We start from the raw sequence: 22,004 nt of genomic DNA, 5'->3' as shown, positions 1-22,004 counted from the left end.
CTGCCTCTCCAGGGGAGGAGAGGGAACTTTCTTTCCCTTGCCATACCAAGCTGATCAGCCTGGCTAGGTAGGGACAGATCCTTGATGTTCTGCCCCTTACAGCTTTAATCTACCCTCTCCATCCCCAATTTTTTGAGATGAACCTGTAAACGTGAGGAGAACTCAGTGATCTGAGGTACTTCACATACTCAAGTATCAGTCTTTCCTTTAGAAAGCATCAGTACAGAAAAACAGTCCCGCCCTCCCCGTGTGTGTTTCTCTTACCCAGATTGACAGTAGCTACCTTTGCACCACGTCACTGATTTCTTGGACACATGACAATAAGTTATTAAGGACGGGGTTCGCCCCGTGGACGCCCGCGGCCGTCGAGGACACCTGCAGCTCCTGCAGGCTGAGTTCCAGTTTGCTCACGGCTTCCCGGAAGGCGAATTTGTTGCGCGTGTGGGGGATGCAGTCCACGTAGCCTGAGCAGTAATCCAGCAGCTGGTGCCCCGTGTCCACCAGCTGGCTGTTGGGCGTGGGCTCGGCGATGGCGCTGGACAGGAGATCGGCGCACTCCAGCAGCGCCTCCTTGCTGATCTTGTCTGCGGGGATTTTCTCGGCCGCCTGCTTGGTCTTTCTCAGCGCTACCTTGGCGCCGGCCGTGCCGTTGGCCATTTTCACCGGGGAGGTGGAAGACGTTGACAGAGGCACTTGGGGCGGAGGCATCGCGGGCCTCCCGGATTTTCCACCGACAGGTGCTGCTGCTGCTGCCGCCTTCTTACTCCCTTCGCTGGGTTCCAGTCCGTGCTGCGCTCCCGCCGCGCTGCTCAGCTCTTCTGCTGCGTCCGAGCAGGCAGCCGGCTGCTGGAGGAGCCGCATCACCGGTGGTGGAGGTGGAGCACACTTTGGTTTTACCCGTCTGGGCCGGTCCCTGTCGCCGGAAGAAGTGACCTGATGCTCAGATAAGAGCTTAAATTTATTACCCTGAGAGTCTGTGCCAATGAGCTGCACGTCTGCTGGAGTGTGTTTTAGAGTGGGTGAGATTAGGACTGGCACTTTGTGGTTATGAGTGGTTGGAAGTATTGCTGCAGCCTTTACCGGAGATGACCACCCCGGCCTCTCGCCATCCTCAAGGGCCCCTTGTCGTGGGCCGCTGTTTTTTTCCTTGCCCTTTGGAGCTGCCACTGGCCCCGGACCCTCCTTTTCTTCCGACGCGGAGGGAGTTCGAAAAGGGAGCGCTGTGGCACCCCTTGGCAAGAGTTTTGCTTTTGGTCTCTCTCTGGTCAAAGAAGGGCCTTCTTCAAACCTTTTGGGAATCAGGTCACTGGCCCTCTCTGTGCTCTCGTCGGGCTGGGAGGAGGTGGACACAGTCCGTTCCAGCTGAATTTTTGACCTCTGGGAATTTCTGGGAAGGGTCATTGCCATCCTATCCTGCTCTGGAAGCCCTGAGGACATGGAAGATGTAGAGTTTGACCTTGGAAAAGGCTTTGAAGCTTCTTCATTGCCAGTGGGTTTTCCTGCTCGCAAACCCAGCGTCTTTTTAATCAAGCGTGGCGTGAAGAAGCCGGTGATGCCCGACCACCCTCCGCCAGTGCTCACAGCCCCAGCACTGCTGGGCCCAGTGCCCTCCTCGCTGTAGAAGGTCCTCTGCACAAAGCCCCCTCCGTAGCACTTGGGGGGAGCCAGGCTCGTGTCCTGCTGTGCTGGAGCAAAGGAGAACCCGTCCACGTGCTGCAAGGAGGCCACAGAGGAGAAGTTACCCGTCAGCTCGTATTTCTTGTGGGGCTGGTTCTCCATCTCCCGGAAGGAGCTGCTGCGCTTGGGAGGCGTGGGAGCGTTCCTCTTCTTCATGAAGGAGCTGAAGAAGCCCCCTTTCCTGTCCCTGGTGAACGTGGTCTCTTTGGCATCCTCCAGGAGGCTGCTGGGGGACTTGTCCCTCTGCTTGCGGGGCAGCGCGGGGGACCCGCCTGCTGGCTGTGTGCTTCTGATGAAACCTGGCCAGGAGAGACAGGTGTCAACCTGGACAATCTAGTTCCATTTCCACCTCCCTGTCCTGCACTGGGTTCTACAGGCCTGGTGTATTTACCTGCCCAGGTGCTGCAGAGATACAGTGAGGGAAGAAGCAAGCACTTGTATTTTATCTTTTCTTTACTTTTTTCCTGTATCTGACTTGTCTGTTGTCTATACTGAGAAGGCCACTTTGGAAAGAGATCAGAAAAGAGCTGCTCTTTTCTTTCAGTTTATTGCCCCCTTCCCATAATTTTCTGCTCCTTTCCAAACACCCTAAGTATAGGAGAAAATCTCTTGCTGCATTGTTAACTTCAGTTTTGAAGCTGTCATTTAAAAAAGAGCAGCAAAACTGAAATGGAAAGAAAAAAAATACAAGGGGATTTACTAAAAGAACATTGAAAAAACTACTTGCTAGTAAATAATTCACACAGCAGCACAAAACATGCCCATGTCAGGTTGTTCTTTGTTTCACACCTGGTGCTGAGCTGGATGCTGAGTGCTCCACAGTGTCCTGTGCTCCCTCAATGTTCTCCTTGTTCTCTGCCTGCTTCTTCAGGGTCCTTGTCTTGGAGGGAAGCATGGGTAAGCGGGGCAGGTAAGGAACTATGGATGAGGATGAGGCTGTTCTTCCAAGCTCCTCTGCTACCTCTGTAAGGAAAAAAGGGAACAGTCAATAACAGAGATCAGAAAAAGGAAGAGGGAAAAAAACTCTGGGTCTTTACTGCAAATACAGACTGGCAGGAAGAGATCCATGACTGAGAAATACATAATTTGTAGATTTAGTCTTTGTTCAAGTCTAGAAGTATTTAGGGTCAGGTGTTTTTCCTAACAACCTTCCTTACACCTTTATAAATTCAGGAAAAAAACCCCAGCAGTGGTAGGATCTGTACCAGGGGTCTATTAAAGGCTGCTCAAGAGCTGAAGGCAGCACTGGATGCATTTGTCTGTCTTTAATCAAGGTGCCTCCTACTGATGCACCCCCAAAGTTGTGTCCTCCCTGGATCTGGTCTAAGCTGCTTTGCTTGTGGCAAAGCACTGCATCCTCCTAGATGAAGAAATGAAGATTGCATGTCAACAATAGGTCAGCAAAAAGAAAACAAACACAGAAAAAACCCCACAACCTCCTGGCCACACCCAGCTTGGCATTTGTGTGGCCACTGGATGTGTCTATTACAGATCCTCACTGGTAAAATTCCATCTGGTGCCTTTTTGCTCAGCAGGGAAGTTGATGGATCAGTTGCATATTTAATTTAAAAACTGAGCAGAATGCTCTGACATTTCTGCTTGTCTGCTGAATAGTATCACATTCCTCACCAGTATTTACCTCCTGGTAGATTATATTTCAGACTTGAGCTGCACAGATTTGCTCCTAGAAGTAGCTAAGCAGAAAATCCAGAGATTAAAGCACACTTTGTTAAAAGTGGAGGCTGGTAGAATAATATTTCATGACCTAATTGCTGCAGTTAGCAAGGGACTGTGATATGCATACATCTTTCTCTCTCTCCATCACTTACTATTCCTCACTCTTCACCTGAAAAACAAGAGATTTCCTCTGATAGAGGAGACAATATTCTTTAAATCAGCTCTTTGGCATTTACTGCTCAAATGAAATTACACTGTTCCCTGCCCTGGCATGTGTCTGAACTTTATTCAGTATTTATGAAACAAGTTATTTATCCCAATTATGGCTAAAAGAATAAGGGATGGAGCTCCATTTCAACCCCACTGCCAGCAGATGAGCCTTAAGGGCCCATCCCTGAGACACAGCACTCTGGGATAACCTCCAGTGCTCCAGGAAGAAAACAACAGCAGCTCTCACCCTCTGAGATGCTCGAGTCGTGGAACATGGTTTCAAAAGCCTGGTGGGTCTCAGCAAAGGAAGGTCGGTCTGGTGGGTTCCACTTCCAGCCTGCAATGCCACAAAGCAAAGTCTCAGGGACTGAAACAGGGAGATGAACTTTTCTTCTGTCCAAGCAGACAGAAAGTTGTCACACTCTGGCCCACTGTTAAACAGGCTTTAGAGTCATTCACAGGTGCTGACTCATGGCAGCAGTTAGCACCCTACTGATCCTCACAGACAAATAATGAGAAAAAGGAACCAAGTCTAGAAATCCCAGCTCTCTGCCAGCTCTACAGGTTTTTCTGATCTCCCCATCCCCCTTTCTGAATTGTTTGGGCAAAGGAAAATTCTGTATTTGCTACCCTGGCTGCTTGGACTGAACACATAACTGAGTATGTAAAGCTTCAGGCACCATCCTGCTCCCATGCTCTTAATATTTCAGGCAGACCCTTCCAAAAGAAGGATGTGTGGACCCTCTAGGGGAAAGAGGAGGAGAGTGCCTTGATCCTAGATGGAGCTTGGGAAGTTACAGAAGAGTATCATGATGAAAAGTGTAATTTCTGCAGTTAGAAATCTGCACTAGAAGGATGTATTCTGGAAGCACTGTCTGCTGGTATCAGCACAAGGTCTGGAAAGTGACTGGCATTCTGCTTGTTTTGCATTATGATCATATGAATTCCCAGCTTTTGGGCTTTTGTCAGCTTCCTTAAGGTTTTTAAGCAGTAATATCCTTCATCATTCCCCACCTTCTTTGTTTCATAACTGAAATCCACTCTAACTTTGATATGCTGAGGATCAGGTATTGCTGTTAATTCCAGATTGCTCCCACCTTCCCAGGCTTTGTCCCCACAAGTGGAAGAAGATACTCACATGCCCTCATCAGCTCATACACCTTGGGAGGGCACCCCTCTGGCTGCTCCATCCGATAGCCCTTCTCCAGCAGATCATACACCTGAGAGAGGTCAATGCCTGGGTATGGTGACATCCCATAGGTAGCAATTTCCCATAACAGCACCCCAAAGGCTGCAAAAGGAGGAAAACAAAATTCCTGGTCATGAGTCTGCCTTCTTGTTGTTCATTACTCTGTGGCCTTCCTTGCAGGTATTTCAGGCCAGTCTATGTGGAGATATCACATGCTAAAGATGTTATTGATTCATGAAGTTCTGGCCTGGCATGTGACTGTCTTCACAAGGGTTTCTGCTCAGGCCAGAAAGCAAGTTATTATCTGGGCTGGCAGAAAAAAGCAAAATGAACAAGAAAAGGGCACTGAAGGTGAGTTTTCTTACCCCACACATCTGATTTGATTGAAAAGGTGTTGTAGGCCAGGCTCTCAGGAGCTGTCCATTTGATTGGGAACTTGGCCCCAGCATGGGCTGTGTAGGTGTCACCAGTCATGAGTCGACTCAAGCCAAAGTCAGCCACCTTCACCACGTGGTTTTCTCCAACTAAGCAGTTCCGTGCTGCCAGGTCCCTGTGCAAAGGAACAAAGGACACCACTGCAGCAGGAGCAGGGCTTCAGAATGCACTTTTGGGGCCCTGCTCCCCTGGATGAGGAAGTGCTCTCTGTATAGAGCAGGTAGAGGCAAGGTGAGCTTTGCCCTGAACAGTGTCAGAAACTGAGTGGATTTATTCTTAGGAGCAATGAGGTAAATCTGGATTAGGATTAACTTTTTAAATTCCATTAAAATTTCAGTAATGGTGGCTGTTACAGTGTCAAGGATAGGATGGGACAGGATGGGATCAGCAGCTCATCACACACTGGTAACAGGTTTATGGCACGGCTTTATCTACATTTCAACAAGACTGTGGGTGGGCACTGTCTGCACACAGGTGTTGCCAGGCAGTTGGGCACAAGATTGCTATCAAAGTCCTGGGGAAAAGCTATTGAAAAACAGCAGTGAAGCCACCAGAGCCAATGGATGAGCCAGTGTGAATCCCAGCTGTGGCAGAAACCTCCTCAAGAGCTGGAATTCCCAGCCCATCATTCTGGTGGCCTGTTTATCACTGCAATCTGAAACTGCAGCAGCTCAACACGACCTCCCCCACCTGTGGATGAAGTTCTTCTTCTCCAGGTACTCCATGGCAGAGGAGATCTGGGTGGCCATGTAGAGCAGCACGACAGCGCTGACCTCCTCGCGGTTGCACTCGCGCAGGTAGTCCAGCAGGTTCCCGTAGGGCATGTACTCTGTCACGATGTAGAACGGGGGCTCCAGGGTGCACACACCTGCAGGGAGCAGCAGGTGAACAGAGCTTCCCTTCCTCACCACTGCTCCTGATTCAACACTGCATTTGGTACCCCTGAGTGCTCCTCTGGGAAAGTGAGGACTCCCATGCACCCAGGTCAGTGCAGCCCAGACTCAGGGCTTCTGTCTGTTTTTCTCTCCATGCACTTTATGGCTAGAGAGAAACATGTCTATGAAAGCATCACTATTGCTATCTAATATTCATGAAGCAGTAGTTCTGTTCTTTGAAAGGTTACAGAATGAAAAAAGAGGAATTATGAACACACAGTTAGCTTTTCTTCCTTTCTCTGCCTCCACAAAGCTGAAGAGTGGCCAACTGGAAGCAGGTACCTGTCAGCTGGCAGGATTTCCAGGCTGAAATGTCACTACAGAGTAATGTGAGGCACTCCCATGTGCTGGGTAGGGAATCAGCACGGTGGGACCTGCTCCTAGAGCAGCACTCTCACACATTCCTGGGATGACTCCTTGCTACAGTCACCGTACAAAGCGTGTAAAGGCGGAGGAGGAGGGCAACAGGATACTCTTGTCACAGTCTGGGATCCCCCTGCAGCTCTTTACACATTCAGGAGTAAAGCACTGTGCATCAGAAAGAGCAAAAATGCACCTCTCTGGTGACAAATCTCTGAGCTGCTGCTCCTGGAACCAGACAGGGCTGGCACACAATTTCATCTGTGCCCTGTTTTTAAAGTGGGTACAGAACAGTTGCCATTACTAAAAGCCTTCACATTCTTCACATTTCTCCTTTCATCCTAGGCTTGGCTTGACAGCTCTGCTTCTGAAAGTGCCAGAAATCCAGAGGCAATTAAACACTAGTAAAGGTTTAGGGTGTCTCCCTAAGAATCTTTGTGCATGTGGATTTAACAGCTATGCAAACTATTTAATAATGATCATCATATCATGCATCTGCCAGTGAGACAACAGGGCACAGTCACCATGTAAAGCCTGTGGATTTTTTCCAGTCCTGGGTTGTTAGATCTCATGTACTTATTTGGTGATACACAGAGTTCCTCACAGCAACAGCAATCTGGTGTCTTCTGCCTAATTATGGACTAATTTGTTCTTTTCACTGCAGCCTTTTCTGTAAATGTCTCTGATTTGAGAAGTATGGAGAATGGTATTTGTTGTGCTTCCAACAGAATTTTTCATTTCACTTTGAATTTTCTTACATTTTTTCCCATTCTCTCAGGAAAATAAGCCACAAAAAATTATTCTGTAATCTGATTTAACAGAGCAGAGAAGGAATCTGAACCTGATCACTGAACCCTGGAGCATGTTAAGGCCAAGGACACAAAGCAGCAGGAGGCTGATATTACAAACTTTTATGTAACAGTCGTGCCTCAACAGCAAAGTTGTCTACTAATGTAAGTGACTGTATTTGATGTTTTATTTAAAATTAGTGTCTCTTAGCTCCAGTATTACATAAAGCTGTCAAAAATACCACCCCATAACCTGACCTGATTCATAAAGTTATATAAATACAGAAAAGCTGCCACTGCATTTAAACCAGGCAAGTTTCTGCCAAAATGAAGACTAAGTAAGAACACAAAGAGCAAGGCATTTCACTCACCTAACAACTGCACTAGATTTGGGTGCTTGATCTCCTTCATCACAGCAGCTTCCTTCAAGAACTCTTCCACCTCCATGGTATCTTCCTAGATAGACAGAGAGGCAAAAGAAGGGAACATTTACCTTCATGACCAAGGTCTGGTTAACCCATCCTGGTTAAATATAAATAATGGCATCTTTGTCTCCATTCTGTTGTTTTGGCTTTTACCAAAGCAAACTGAACCAGCCCTGAACAGCTGCCTGGCTGTCCTGCAGATCCATCTGCATTACCCTGGCAGGGCCAGGCTTGCCCATTTGGTGTTGTGGTTGGTGAGAGGAAGACTCAGGATCACTGACTTTGTTCTCCTGTATAGCTATAAAAATTAACTTACTCATGGGCCACTTAGAATTGCAGTTGTTAATGTTGAAACAAACAAGGTTTGAAAAGGAAGAGAAATGGAGAGGCTGAATCTTTTCAGGAGTGGAGGACAGCTTATAGAAGCTATTTTCTACATCTTTGATTTCTTAAAGCCTCCACAGCTACTCTGGAGGAAGGGAAGTTTGGTTTGTAACCATTTCTATTGGTCTGACTTGGCCATGCAGCTCCTGCTGGGCCAAAATTCCAATTTGTTTCTAAGCCATGTGCACTGGTGTAAATTTGATGGGGTCACTTTGATTTGCAAAGCTACTCCCAAGCAGGGATTTTATGCAGAGCAGCACACTGCACTCTCTGATGTTCATATCACGAGGTGTAGTTGAGAACATTCCAATTTCCTTACTCATGTCATAAACAGTGACCAAATGAGCAGTGCCCAGAATGTGAGAACTCACCTTTAACGTTTTCACAGCCACTGTGAGATTGTATTTCTTCCAGACCCCCACGTAGACCTCTCCATACTGCCCTCCCCCGAGCTTGTGCTTCATGGTGATGTCGGTGCGCTCCATCTCCCACTTGTCATGGATGGGGGACACCCCGTACACCGTGGGCTTATTGCACTTGGGGGCTGGGTAATGCAGGGTTGTCACCAGGCCATCTGCCACCGTGGAGTGATGGTGCACCAGCTCTGCCAGCGTGCTGAAACGGCTTTCTGCTGTCACATAGACCTGCAAAGCAAGAAACAGGAACCTGCTTAAATGAAGGCAGCTGCAAGTTTTCAGTAACGTTGGAAAACAGGTACAAACATTCTAATTTTTTTTTTAATCAGAAAACCAGGACTTTAAAATATTTGTTCTCTTCCTGTTGGGCAAATAACTATTAATCTATGGGATTTTTACCTGCAGAAGGCAACTACATGTAAGCCATCACTTAAGAGCTGTGTTAGTTCTTGTGACAAAATGTCTCCTGCCTCATGCTTTACAGGACTAGAAGCTGGAATTCTTAGGTATCTCAACAGAACATGCCACTACTTCATTTTGGTTAAAAATCCTGACTTACTGTCCTAGAGTGATGTTATGATGCTTGTATCCCCATTCATGTGTTCTGTTTATGCTGGATATTATGTTCTGTGCCTTCAAGACTGGCTGTGAAGAGTGAAAGTTTTGTTTTGGTTTTGCTATCAGCCACTCCCCCACAGCTGGCAGGACCCACAGACGGGGCAGTACATGATGCTGCTTTGGCTTTTTGCTTGGCTTTTCGCTTTGCTCTTGCTCCTGCTTTGCTCTTGCTTTTTGCTTCCTGCTCATTAGTTAGTTTAGCTAAACAGTCCAAATTTTTCCTGGACTGTTTCTCCTTTCCTTTTTTTGGACCTACTCAAACCAGCTCTGGACTGGGACCCTGGAACACTGAGAGTTTGCACCTTTGTGGCTGCAGCAGCTGCCCAGAGGGACTGATAACAGAGCGACCACCCCCAAGACAGACTTTCTGAATTTGTCATCTTTCAGAACAGTGAAAGAGTTTTGTCATCTGGTATTGTTCCTTTTGTGTGCTGGGGGTGCTGTGCCTCTTAAATAAACAGGTTCTTTCTTTCCCCTTTTCTCTGAGGAATCCTTCCTGAACCGACTGTGGGGAGAGGCCGTGTGGGTTTACTTTCTGGAGGGGTGCCCTTTGGAGGTTTTCTCCCAAATTTGCCCTAAACCAGGACATTTACCAAAGCTTTGCTGCTTCTAAGGGGATCAGTGGAAGGCTATCCCCACCTCCAACCACAGCTGCCTTCCTACCCAGCTACTTTCAGCCCAGACAAGAACTGTCTGCACTTCTTCCAAAGTGCTTTTTGGGGAGTCACCACCAAACCCTTGGCACACGTGTTCTTTTATATTAATCCTGGATCTCCAACTGGAGATTCTGCAAGATGCTATCTCCATCTCCTCTCCCCGCAGCACTGCCAGAGGTGCTCACCTTGCCATCTGAGGTGGTGTTGATCCTGTAGTGGTACACACGTCCCTCGTACCTGAGCGAGATGGACAGCTGGCCCGGGCTGCTCTCGCTCTCCCGCACCAGGAAGCTGCCGTTGATGAGGCTGCTGAGCAGGTACTCGGCGGCGCTGCGGGACACGGGCCCGTGGTACCACGAGTGCTTCTCCAGGCTGTTCACGGGCGTGATGTAGTTGCTTGGAACCCAGCCCTGCCCGTTCTTTGAACGTACCTCACTCCATTCACCATTCTGGTTGTAACCCAGGACTCGCAACTTCTCACCTGGGACCAGAAAGGAAAAACTAAAATAAGCACAGTGCAAGCTCCTGGGTCTTCTTGAGGGAGAAACTCAGCAGAAGTTGAGCCTGGGTTTGTAGCTTAACAAAAGAAATCATCTTCTAAATAAACTGCTACATACAAGGTATTTATGAAGCAAAGGCTCAGACAGAATACCTAGGATACTGTTCACTGATGTAGTGCTGTGAGTTAAACTCAAAAAGCTTCTCATATCCAGCTTATTAGAATAGGAAGACTTTATTTTCTTGGAGGACTCAGGTTTGTTTTCTTGAAGCTTTAAATGCCATACGATTTAACAGTTCTGACAAATGTACTGACCAGAATCAGAAAGTGTCTGTGCAAGCTTAATTCTTGATTCTGCCCCCAGCTGAAATTGCAGAGTTCTGTTACTGCATCTGTGATGTACCCATTTCTCTCTGCCCTTCCTACAGCAGGTTCCTCACAGTGATGTGGGGAGCTGGCACAGGAGAGGGCTGGACTGTGCCTGTCCCAGCAGAACTGCCCAGCAGGTGTCCCTCCAGCACCATGAGGGACGGGCTGTCTGCTTCCCACCACGGCTGTAGGGAACCACCTTCTCTAAGTGCACTATTCCCATTCTCTAAGTGCACTATTCCCAGTCTCTAAGTGCACTATTCCCAGTCTCTAAGTGCACTATTCCCATTCCTGTGCAGGCAGGGATTCCATATCCTGATCTCTGTTGCTAAGTTTTCAAGCCCACAGGTGCTCTGCACTCCCAGTGTTACCTTTGGTGATGCTGAGTGTGTTGTCACCACTTGCTACAAAATCGTAAAGTGCAACAAAGAGATTGGGGTCGCTCTCAGTGGCTCCAAGCAGGTTCTCCTTGGAGCTCCACCTGATGGCTTCGTTCAGTGCCTGGGGCTCGACGTCGCAGCCGTAGGGGCGGTGCAGGGCCTCTGGGGAAAGGAAAGGACAGGGCAGGGAGTCACTTTGTGTACAGCTCTAATCATTTCCCTTCCTGAGCTGCAAGGTGGCCACAAGGATCATCCAGTCCAACTCCTGGAGAAGGTGATTTAACTGCTATAAGCCAAATAGCAAGCTATGTATATAAAATTTCTATTTAATATTTATTATATATCTACACCTGTAGGTGCACACCTAAAAGCACTTTTTAAAATTACATGAAGGAGTGAAGAAAACCTTTCAATCACAAAATGTTATTGTTTCTGTGGTGGACACAGCCTGGATCTGAAACCAACATTACAAATACAAGTAAGAGTGAATTATGGCACAAATGAGATGTGTAAGCTGGGAGAGTACTGGTTCAGTATTAACAGGAATGCCAGTGATTTGTAATACATTTCAAGACTGTGCAAACAGAGGTGGAAAACTGACAGGAGCAGGGACAGAAGGCAGTACAGGTGATGCTGGGTATTTAGCCGCAGCATTTCTATTTTGCTGTTTCAATGGACAACTGATGCAACTTGTCACTACAAGGGAGTGGGGGGAGGAATCAGACATGTTTTAGAAACAAAAGAAAGAAGTCCCTACAGTTCTTGTGATTATTAAAACTAATCTAAATCCACAGGGGTTTAGGAAGAACTGTAGTAAGAAGCAAAACTGAGAACACTTCATGCTAGTGCTATGTCAAACCATCACTGGCTTTTTAAGTCATGGGAAGGTTTTCCAGGAACATGTGGTAGAATAAATGTCAATATTAAGAAAGAAAAAGAGTAATGATGTGGTTTCATACATGAGGGTTGCTCAAGGGAACAACAACATATGGAGGTGTAAAGGTATATACTTATTAAAGTTATATATTTTTTCTCTGACAGCCAAGTTTTAAGTCCCTGTCCCAATATCTACTTCTGAATTCTCTAGTTGAACTTACTTAGAGAAATGTATACTGCAAAGAGATTTCATTAAATGCACTAAACATAAAAAGTTCTCTCTAAAAAAATCAGAGGCTTTCTTTGTCTAACAGACATTGGTTTGGCCCATTTCTGATGGCTGAGAAGTCAGGCTTGGGAAGTTTTTAAGCAGACACTGCCAGAGAATGTGTGTATGGCTACACTTACCCCCTTCTCCACAGGCCCCTGAGATTTACACTCATGAGCAAGAGCTGCTCTGTGAGGCACTTGAAAAAGGAACAAAGAGCTCAAATGCAGCACAGGATAGGAAAACTGGGAAGTCAGTGAGACACAAAACAGGAAGAAGCCTGTGCCATGTATCAGGCACAGTAATGTGCCAAATCTGTGTCACAGGCCAGAGCTCAAGCCTGGAAAATGAGGACTATGGGGGGTTTCCAGCCTAAAATGTAATTTTTTAACTGTACTGTAAGTATATGAGAAAGTAAGTGGTTGAGGTTTGCTCTGTTTCCATTTTAAACTTAGCTAAGTGGCTTTTGACTGCATTTCTGGTAATTATTCAGAGTTCTATTTCTTGCATAACCTGCTCATCTTGCAATTCCTTAATAACCTAAAAGTAGCCTCCTGTCAAGGTTCTCCTAGCACAAAAAGAAGAGCCTACAGACTAAGGCACCAAAATGTCAGTTCCTTGATTGCACTGCCTGCAGATGCAATATTTACACACACTTCTTATTCCTAACTTTCAACTGCAATTAGTTTTACAAGATGTTAACCCATCAGGCTGGAAGCTATCATGGAAAATAAGAAATCCCAATGCTCAGCCACCTACATTACAGCATGGCTGCCAACATCCCACTGTATTTTCTTGGGGCTGGATGTGTACATACTCAGCTCCATGAAAGAACACCAGTTCCTAAATCCAGCTCTCTTTATGGAGTAAAAATACTATTTAATTAAATAATGCATTCTTTATGCTCCACAGTGAGTTGTGTTATGAGTGTTTCAGTGCTTTAAGCAAAGTCAAATGTGCTGTATGAGAACCCTGACTGACACATCTCTGCTAGAGAGCAAACACAAAAGTAGGGAACTTCCAAAAAAATCCCAACTTTTCAACTCCAAAATCCTTTAATGGTGTTAATTACCTTCTTACTTTCAATTATGTATCTGCCAACCAGTGAAAGGCTTTAAACAAAAATATAGCATTTATTCTAAGTCAAAGCATCCTTTAAGTTTCCTTCTCCAGCCAGAAAAGCTCACACATTGAGCAGCCAAGCCCAAAGTTAAGTGTTCATCCATGCAGCCATGGATAGCCTGGAGCAGCCCAGGGCCAGCCCAGCCCCAGAGGTGCTGCAGCAAGCCCTGTGCCCAGCTGAGCCCTCTGCAAGGTGAAGCCAGCAGAAATGCCACCTGCTCAGTACTAGGGGCTCTGCCCACATGGAAACGTGTGGGGCTGTGCTGGACTGGCAGAGGGGAGTCAAAGCAGATGTGGGACTCTTAGCCCTTTCTTGGGAATGCCTGGGAGGCTGGCACAGGTTCTTAACACCCACTTGATGTACAAAAAAGCCAGAAGTTAATGTTTGATGAGAAGCTTCAATCACTTAGCTACAGTGCTTACCTAAAAATCTTATTACCTAAAAATCAAATGCTTTTAAGAGTTCACGTCTCACTAACTTCCTTCACTTGTTAAAGTGACCTGAATGCCTAAATAACTGTAAAGGTTACCCAACACCTAAAGGGGTTTTTACCAGGTTACAAAAGTATTTCTTGCAGGTTATAATTCCATACCAGCCCACGCTGTTCCATACAGTGTGGTATCTACACCATCCATCACAGACAGAACTATGATCACCACAGAGATAACCAAAGCATGCCACCAATGGTGCCCCTCCAGCTGAACAGTTTGTGAGCTCAGTCCGCACCAAAAGTCAGGAAATGAGCTGGGAAATTCCATTTTATATCAGCTCCTTTTCAAGGCTAACCATAAATCTCATATTATCACCTTCATTTCCTATGCAATGGAAAACTTACATCATCACCTAGTGAGCAAGTAATACACAGTCACACAAGGAGGTTATGCTTCATCCATCTCCTTCCTTTCCTTTATTCCCACAATACAATTTGCCTCTCTCCGGATATGAAAGCTTTCCTATCCAGCCACCATGTGAGGGGGGCTGTGTCCCCCACCTTTGCTGCAAACAGTTACCAATCTCTTTGGTCTCAAACACTATAATTACCAACCTCTTTGGTCTCACAGCAGGAGGCAGAATATGCTAAATTTTAAATTTCAGAGTCACATTAGGTGCTGAAGTGGTCTCTATTTCTGAAATACTGTGTAACTTCTCATAGAAAAGAAGCATTTCACTAATCCTAAAATCCCAATAAAAGCTGGCAATCTCACACCTGCCTGTGGCTGGCCTCATACTACAAGACAAAGACAAACTTGAAAGGACCTCATCCTCCTTGAAGCACTTGACCAAACACAGGAAAGGGACAGGACAGGATTCCACCCCAGCATCCTACCTGTGAAGCTCACAGTGGGTTCAGAGGTGCCCTCGCTGAGGCAGCAGAGCAGCCTGCCCTCCTTGCCATAGCTGCTGGACTGGAACAGGACTGTCCCCACACTCATTCTCTGTGCTGCCCAGAGAGCAAAGAGGCTGCTTGGGCTGAGCACAAGGGCTCCACACACAGCAGTCACTGCCAGCAAGGCCGGGGGCCAAGGGGAAGGAAGTGTTTCCAGGCAGGCAGAGCAGAGACTGGAAAATCAGACCCTGGGCTAACTGGTTATTAACTGGATGGGAGGGTGGAGCTTTCCAGGACTGCTCAACACACAGAGGATGTGGGGACTGGACTGCAAGTTGAAACAACTTTGAGATGAGCTGGAGAGACAGAGTTTTGTTCCACTATGAGTTAGGTAACAAAGTGTTTGGGAAGAAAGCAAACAGTTTCCTTGGAGAAATTCCTTCGCACAAATTACAAAACAGATCACCCATTAAGGGGACCGCCCAGATTGATTCACTTTTCCACTCCACATACCACTGCTGGAGCTCTACTTACAGGAATCAACAGCAAAGGATGTTGGTGAAAACCCACATCTTGGAGAGGTACAAACACTGAGCACATGAACACTCTTGGACGTGTCAAGAACTCAGAAAGACACAGAAAGCGAGGCCAGCACAGTACACCCAGTCTGAGCTGCACATTTGCTGATTTAATTACATTTGGGACAGTTTCCATCAAATTACCTCTCAAACCCCCCAGACTGGTTGATGAATTCTTTAAAAGGCCTGGTTTTCTAGTAGAGCTGCCTTGTGGCACAACAGGCTCCTTCCTGGTCATGGAAGGGTTAACAAACCAGCACTCACCAGGGCAGTCTCACACCTGGGAGGGTGGTGGGCCTGCAGAGGGGTATAAAAGGGAGCAGGGGAAGGGAAGTCTGTGGTTTAGGCTTTTGTAGGGGGAGAGGAGCTGCTGCAGTCCAGTGAGGTAAGAAAGCAGCACTTCCATGATCTGTGAACTTCACCTTCTGTGATGGGGCAGCTGCACCGTGTGATGATGACTCAAACCAGACTAAAGGTAAGCAAGCAGGCTTATTCCAAATATCTGTGTTTTGTAAGGTTGTGAATGTAGAAAAAGTGTATATAGGACTGTGGAGATGCTGTGATGATGAGGAGTTGCCTTTCCCATATTGCTTCTGACAAGAGTTATTTCCCCTGCAACCAACAACCAACATTTGTGGAAAACTAACTAGGCAAAGAATTAGCTTAGGACACCTGAATATTGTTGTTCCTTAAGTTCTGACAAGGGGGTGACCTCTTTTCTTCCTCTTCCAAAACCAAGCTCAGTGAATTCTGCAGCATGCTACCCAGTGGTCAGGGGCTGAGACTCCTTTACTTGAGAGCTCCTAGGCCTTCTCTCTTTTCTTCTTTGTTTTGCTTCTTGAAGTTTATTGTTTTCTCAGATTGCATTTGCTCCAAGTACTCTGAATTACACTGGCATTTGTACTAAGCTTAGCATATCTGTTGATACACAAAGAATAATCAGAATTTGTGGAGAAAGCCAGCACAGCTTCAGAAAGACATGGATGAGCTTTGTGACAATCACCCTTACCTAAAATGGTACCAGGAAAGGGCAAGCTATGTATGGATTTGTGGCTAGATTAGTCTCAGCTGTAACAGTTACTAACCTTAGCTAAAATAACACATTTACTTCTTAGTTAAAGTACAAGGGATGAGTAATTGGTGTTTCAAAGAAAGAAGGATTAGCAGGAAGTTAAGTTGGATTAATAATGTATTTTGCACATATCCCTACTTACCCTGTCAATTTTAGCCTCTGTCAGAAGAGTTTGTAGCCACAGCCTAATGGCTGGCTGGTGTGCTAAGAGCTCCTGATGGGAACCATGTAGTTGTCAGCAGTGGCACTATTGGTGAGAAACATTTTGCCTTAAGTCTCCTGCAGCAGAGTAATTTTGTGCCTACACTCTTTCCAGGCACTCTCCTGAAGGTCTCTCCAGTAGAAAGGACACAGAGTACACAGCAGTTCATAAGGTCCTGTCAAATGCACCCAGCCAGAATAAAACCAAGCATCTTTCTGCCTTCTAGATGGCCATTCTCTCTCTTAAAACTGATTTTCCTAGACAGATATTTTACACAACAGGCCATCACTTTGACACCTGCATCCACCACATCTGCATCCTGTTCCTGTGCTCTTCGCAGTAAGCGCATGACATAAAATCTTAATTCTGGCACACTCAACTTCCTCAGTGGAAGAATCCACCTTTCAGGCACAGCAGCTCTTCCCAGCTCTTTACCCTATTCCCTGTGGTGCCCTTCAAAGCTGTTTCCTGAGAGTGGTTACCCTTCCTGTACAACTTAAGTCATCCATTTAAAAGCATTTTTCTAGTTCTTCCAGCAGTGGGGAAAAGTTGAATACAAGGAAATCTTGCTGACTATGCTACTTGGTAATGTATAGTTCAGGGAGCTTCTAGAAAACTTGCTATACTCTGAATTTCAACATCTCTTAATCAAAGAAAAGAATGTGGTAATGAAAATACAGCCCTGAAATTGATTTGGTGTTGTTTGCCATAGGCCTAAGTGACTGGTTTGTCAATGGAAGGAAAGAGACAAGGAGGTTTATGGGGTAAATACTGGCTATTGCATACAGCCTTAATCTGATATGTTATACAACAAAACCCACAGGGTGTAGACTTGTGTGTATTTTTTCACGTAGGGACAACTCAAACACAAAGCCACCAAGATCCCTGAACATGCCACATATTTTATTTTCCTCTTGAGTCCTTGAACTAAACACCAATAAATTATGTAGGATGCAGTTTTACAGACAGACTCATTTTATTTTCTTACTTATAAGACCACCAAAGAACAGGCATTGGTCATCAACTCATGGAAAGTAGACCACCAAGTACTTAATAAGTGCTGGTATAATTGGTATTTTCCACTGCACCTTCAAAACATACATCACATACAAAACATTACACCACTGGACCTTCAGATCTTTAACTGGCTTTGTAGTGGGAGGATTTCTGCCTTAATGAATACAAGGAAACAAAACTGATAACACAGCAGCAAGTGGGTTTCCTATTTTGCTGACATGATTGGAACAGTATCAAGTTCTACAGCAGCTTTGTTTCTGAAGCCAAGTCTCAGTGCTTCCTGCTAACCAAAAATACTCAAGACAAGTTAGACACTGAAAAGCAACCAGTGCTGAACAGGCCAAGTTTCTGCTGTCTAATAATGTGGTAGTATTGAAGCAGACCTATGAACTTCCTTTACTCTGGAACAGACTGCAGCCTTCACCTAAATGGACCACCTAGATTTTCTGCTGACATCCCTGTGGCCAGGCAAAACACTGGTTAGAAGGGGTCAGACAGCTCACATATGGCCTTGGTGAAATGCAGGCACTACCTAAATGCCATTCCTAGGTGTTCCTCTCCTGCAAGCAACCAGACTCTTAATAATGTGGTTTGCTAGAGCCAAGCACAGACCCATAGTTAGTCCTGGGGCCTCCCACAGAGTGGGGCAAGGTTGAAGTATTGTAAACAACCCACTGAGGAAAGCCAAGAAATACAGCTCCAAGCCAGGAACTTGGGATGGGCAAGGAGTAGGTTTCTATTTATGGCACCAGGCTGGGAGAGACAGAAAGGGAGGAGATTTCAGAGTCAGTGACAAAATTGCATCATGAACAGCTCACATCATATAAAAAGAAATAGTTCAAGCTGGCAGCACTGTCATGCCTCAATTATCAAAATATATCTGACATAGATAAAAGGGATCTTTGTTTTCAGGTGAGAAATACATGGAGAAAGAGATCTCTATATGATTCATCCCTTGCAAACAGATTAATTTTGCAACATGATGAAGTGCTGATATGAAACAGGGGTTAAAGTGGTTTAAAGTGTGTCTAGGTCTTTGCCTAGGAGAGGGGCTTCTTGGCTAGCTTAATACAGAAATCCAAGGGAAGACAAGGTTTTGGGATTTGGTGTTAGTGAATCTAATTGGTAAAAGGAGAGAGAGATATTGATCTCAATTGATTTAGTTCCACCAATGTATGAAGAATTCAAAACATTGTCTGTCTACCTGAACATTACAAGGGGTTAGCTGTGTTAAGATTTTAGAAAAACTGCATGTCTTCTGTTTCCCTGTTATTAATGCAATCAGAGGTGTCCCTCAGCCAATTTCTTTGCTTAGATGTCAGTGACACATTTATCCCATTATCAACACAATGCAGTGCTTCCCTATTTCTTCCCCAACTAATTTCTGGTGAAGTAGCTTTTTGGTGCAGAATCCAGTAGGAAATAAATCAAGCTTAAACTCCCAAGCCTTCGTTTGAAAATCTTCATTCCTTGAAACCAAGATGCATCAATTTCTTCATAGATCAAAGTATAGGCTGTGACTGAACCATCCACAGCAGCATTTGGTAGCTCTGCTGTTTTATGAGAGAATTTTGAAGTAGATGAAGTATAGATCATGTTCAGTACAATACTATTGACCAAATAGTCTGGCTCTCATCACCTCTAAGATCTTCACAGAACTCTGTCAGAAAAGCAATTCTGGTAAGTGCAGCCAGCAAAATGATGCAGGGGTTTAGAAACATTTACAAAGCACTATAGGGTGAGGTTCCCATGCGAGCACAAGAGAGCTGGAGCTAGCAGCTGTTAGAAGGTAGAACAGCTGTATCTTGGCACAGGTACTGGGAATGGTCAGAAGCACCAGACCAGACACAGTTCAAGTCTGACTTCTTTAAATGGGTCTCTGGATGAGGAACCAAAACCCAACAGCACAGCAGATAAGGAAAAAACCTTTTCCTTTCCTGAGGAGAGATTTGAATGTAATTAAAATTAAATACAAAGAGGTTCTTAGAACAAAAAACTACAAATGTAACCCTTTTGCAAAATTGTGAATACTGTATCCAAGTGTTTGCTCCTTTAACTCCCAAGGATTTGCCCAGCTCCTATAGAGGCAGTCAGCTTTGCAACTGCAAGAGTCTAGAAACAAGCAGAGAGCAGCAAGTGTAAATGCTCTGTACCACATACCTCCTTCCATTGAGTACTGAAGCTCCAGTCTCTTCCTCTGAATGCTGCCCACAGCAGACAGCAACTACTGCCACAATGTCAGAGTTAGGGACAGGAGTGCTAGGAAGGGACACAGGTTTCAAAGCTAACTGGGAAACTGTAGATCAAAAGTGTGTCTGACATTCTTCCTCTGTCCTGGCAAGTTCCAGTAAACCTCTCCAGTGTGAAGGGTGAGGAGGATTAGGTCACCCAGTCCTGCTCCAGGAAAGGTGGGATGGCCAAATACACGCCAGCTTACAGCAAGTCATTTAGCACTATTTTAAATCAGTACCTTGGGAGAGAAGTTGCTTAATGGGGATTACACTTCACTGCAACAGAATTCCTGGGGAGTTGCTACTACTGGCCACATCAAAGGCAGATATTATCTACTTCTAAGCAAATCACATGGGTACTTATTTACACACAGTGCAACACAAACACTTGCAGTAAGAGCTCTTCTGCAAAAAGGCTACTTGAGAAATCACAGCTCAGCTGATCCCTGAATAAACCAGAAATACCCACACTCACAAAGTCTAGCTGGAGAGAGGTTTATTTTGCAGCTGTAAAGCACTAACTGATCAGACCTTTGAGCTAACATGATATAAATGTCCAAGCTGCTTTCCCAGTGACATAATTACATCTTATTAGCTACCTTACAGTATTAGGTACTCTCCTTAGACTCAGCACTTGGATCAACAACCACATTAAACTGTTTCTCAGCTGCCTTTTTGAAATTTATTTTTAGACCTTTTTAGTTAGAAGGAAAACTTGGAAGGAAAGGATAGAGATTAACTCATTGACCTGTAATGTCAGGAGAGAAAGAAAATGTCTCTATTAGCCCAAATCTGAGTTGACGTCATATCTTGAGGCCAAGTATTTTTGCAAGTGCCTTGGGCAGGCAGCAGTGCTTACCTTGTGGAGGATATTCGGAGGGCAGAGCTCCCCAGGTGAGCTGGTACAGCTTCAGTTTCCAGTACATGAGTTTAATTTTTTAATGGAATCCCAAAATGCTTGTTTAGCACAGATGTGATCTCTCAGTTCCATCCACCCACACCGAATATGCAGCAACTGCCAAGGCTACAGAGTACTTCTGTTTTAAAAAAGATTCTCCAGCTAAAAATAAATCACAAAACTCTCAACCTCATTTGTCAGCAACCAATATGCTGTTCAAACCATCGTCCACAGCCATTTTCTTCTGTTGAACGAAGAAGGGGGATCCTTTTTAGAATATTTACTTCATTTGACTAAAATACCCTTGTCATCTTGCCTCCTTTGAAATACATTTGTCTTAGAAAACAAACAAGTGTTTCCTTTCCTCCAAGAAAAGCTGAGCTTTAGCGTGAATACTTGCCCAAAAATTTGCATGTCGTGTTGTGAACTTCAGAACCAGGGAAAACTCCTAAGCTGGAAAGCCCCTGACATCCAGCTGAGCCCTGGCTGAGGCAGGTTTAGTTGTCCTGCTCCTCCTCAGCCCTCTGGCCTGATTTCCTTGCAGGGGGGGCAGCGGGAATGTGAAGTCAGAGGAACAAATCCATGGCACTAAACTTAGCTCCGGCTGCGGAACCGCTTCCCCTCGGTGAAAGCCAGACACTTGTCATTGGCTCCAGCGAGCAGACAAGGGGCTCCATTCACCAGCACCAGCCCAGCAGCTGCTCAGGGAGCAGGGTAACACGAGCCCCAGCCTCTCCAGAGGGAGAATTCCAAACCCAGCCTCTCCAGAGGGAGAATTCCGAGCCCAGCGCTGCCACAGCTTTGTAGTTTCAGGCTGTGTCACCACGTTTGCTTTTCCAAATCTAACTGCAGTGTCTGACCCCCATGTATCTGAATTCAGTATGAAGTCAAGAATGTACTCCCTGAAATAATGTCTTTGGAAAATCCTTCCTGGGTTATGGAAGAATTAATACAGCTTTGAAGGAAGGGAAGCCAATGTAAGACTGAGCAGGTTCAGCACCCCTGAAAGTACTTAAAACTACAAAAGGTTTGACTTGCTGAGGTAGAAATGAAATCAGTTTTATTACAAAGAAAGATAACAGCAGGTGAATAGACAAAATTGTGCATAAGTAAAGTGGAGCTGGGTTGAAAATGTTTATATCATTTAGTATGTTTGTAATGGATATTATTCAGTAGATCAAATATTTTAAGACAGAATAATAGAAGAAACAATATTTTTTTAATTATTTCAAGAGAGGTAAGACTAGCCAATGTATTAAACTTGGAGTTTTATGCAGTTAAGATACACATTTTATCTGTCTGCTACTAAAGATGCTTTACAAGTTCTGGATTATCTTTTAGGGAGTACAGCACTTTTTGACTGTTAACATCAAAACTATAGAACATTTAAAGAA

At 45.3% G+C, this 22,004-nt stretch overlaps 1 protein-coding gene across 2 annotated transcripts in view; it reads right to left on the bottom strand.

Annotated features, from left to right (window-relative positions):
- Positions 1 to 276: 276 nt before the first annotated feature.
- The window catches only part of ABL2 (ABL proto-oncogene 2, non-receptor tyrosine kinase), a 40,307-nt gene continuing 18,579 nt past the window's right edge, over positions 277 to 22,004 (bottom strand). The window contains exons 1-11 of one of the 2 annotated variants that reach the window (XM_058029852.1): positions 14,613 to 14,718; positions 11,010 to 11,180; positions 9,956 to 10,251; positions 8,452 to 8,724; positions 7,643 to 7,727; positions 5,879 to 6,056; positions 5,119 to 5,303; positions 4,703 to 4,855; positions 3,812 to 3,901; positions 2,467 to 2,640; positions 277 to 1,976 (exon numbers count right to left, since the gene is read on the bottom strand). In XM_058029852.1, the coding sequence (XP_057885835.1) occupies positions 280 to 1,976; positions 2,467 to 2,640; positions 3,812 to 3,901; positions 4,703 to 4,855; positions 5,119 to 5,303; positions 5,879 to 6,056; positions 7,643 to 7,727; positions 8,452 to 8,724; positions 9,956 to 10,251; positions 11,010 to 11,180; positions 14,613 to 14,718 (3,408 nt within the window). In that variant the 3' untranslated portion in view covers positions 277 to 279. Of the gene's footprint in view, positions 1,977 to 2,466; positions 2,641 to 3,811; positions 3,902 to 4,702; positions 4,856 to 5,118; positions 5,304 to 5,878; positions 6,057 to 7,642; positions 7,728 to 8,451; positions 8,725 to 9,955; positions 10,252 to 11,009; positions 11,181 to 14,612; positions 14,719 to 22,004 lie in introns of those variants that run through there. The other variant, XM_058029851.1, reaches the window with a different exon arrangement.

The sequence above is a fragment of the Melospiza georgiana genome, chromosome 9 (assembly GCF_028018845.1).
Source record: "Melospiza georgiana isolate bMelGeo1 chromosome 9, bMelGeo1.pri, whole genome shotgun sequence".
In the NCBI taxonomy this organism is placed as follows: domain Eukaryota; kingdom Metazoa; phylum Chordata; class Aves; order Passeriformes; family Passerellidae; genus Melospiza; species Melospiza georgiana.
This window is presented reverse-complemented; position numbering and strand designations above follow the sequence as displayed.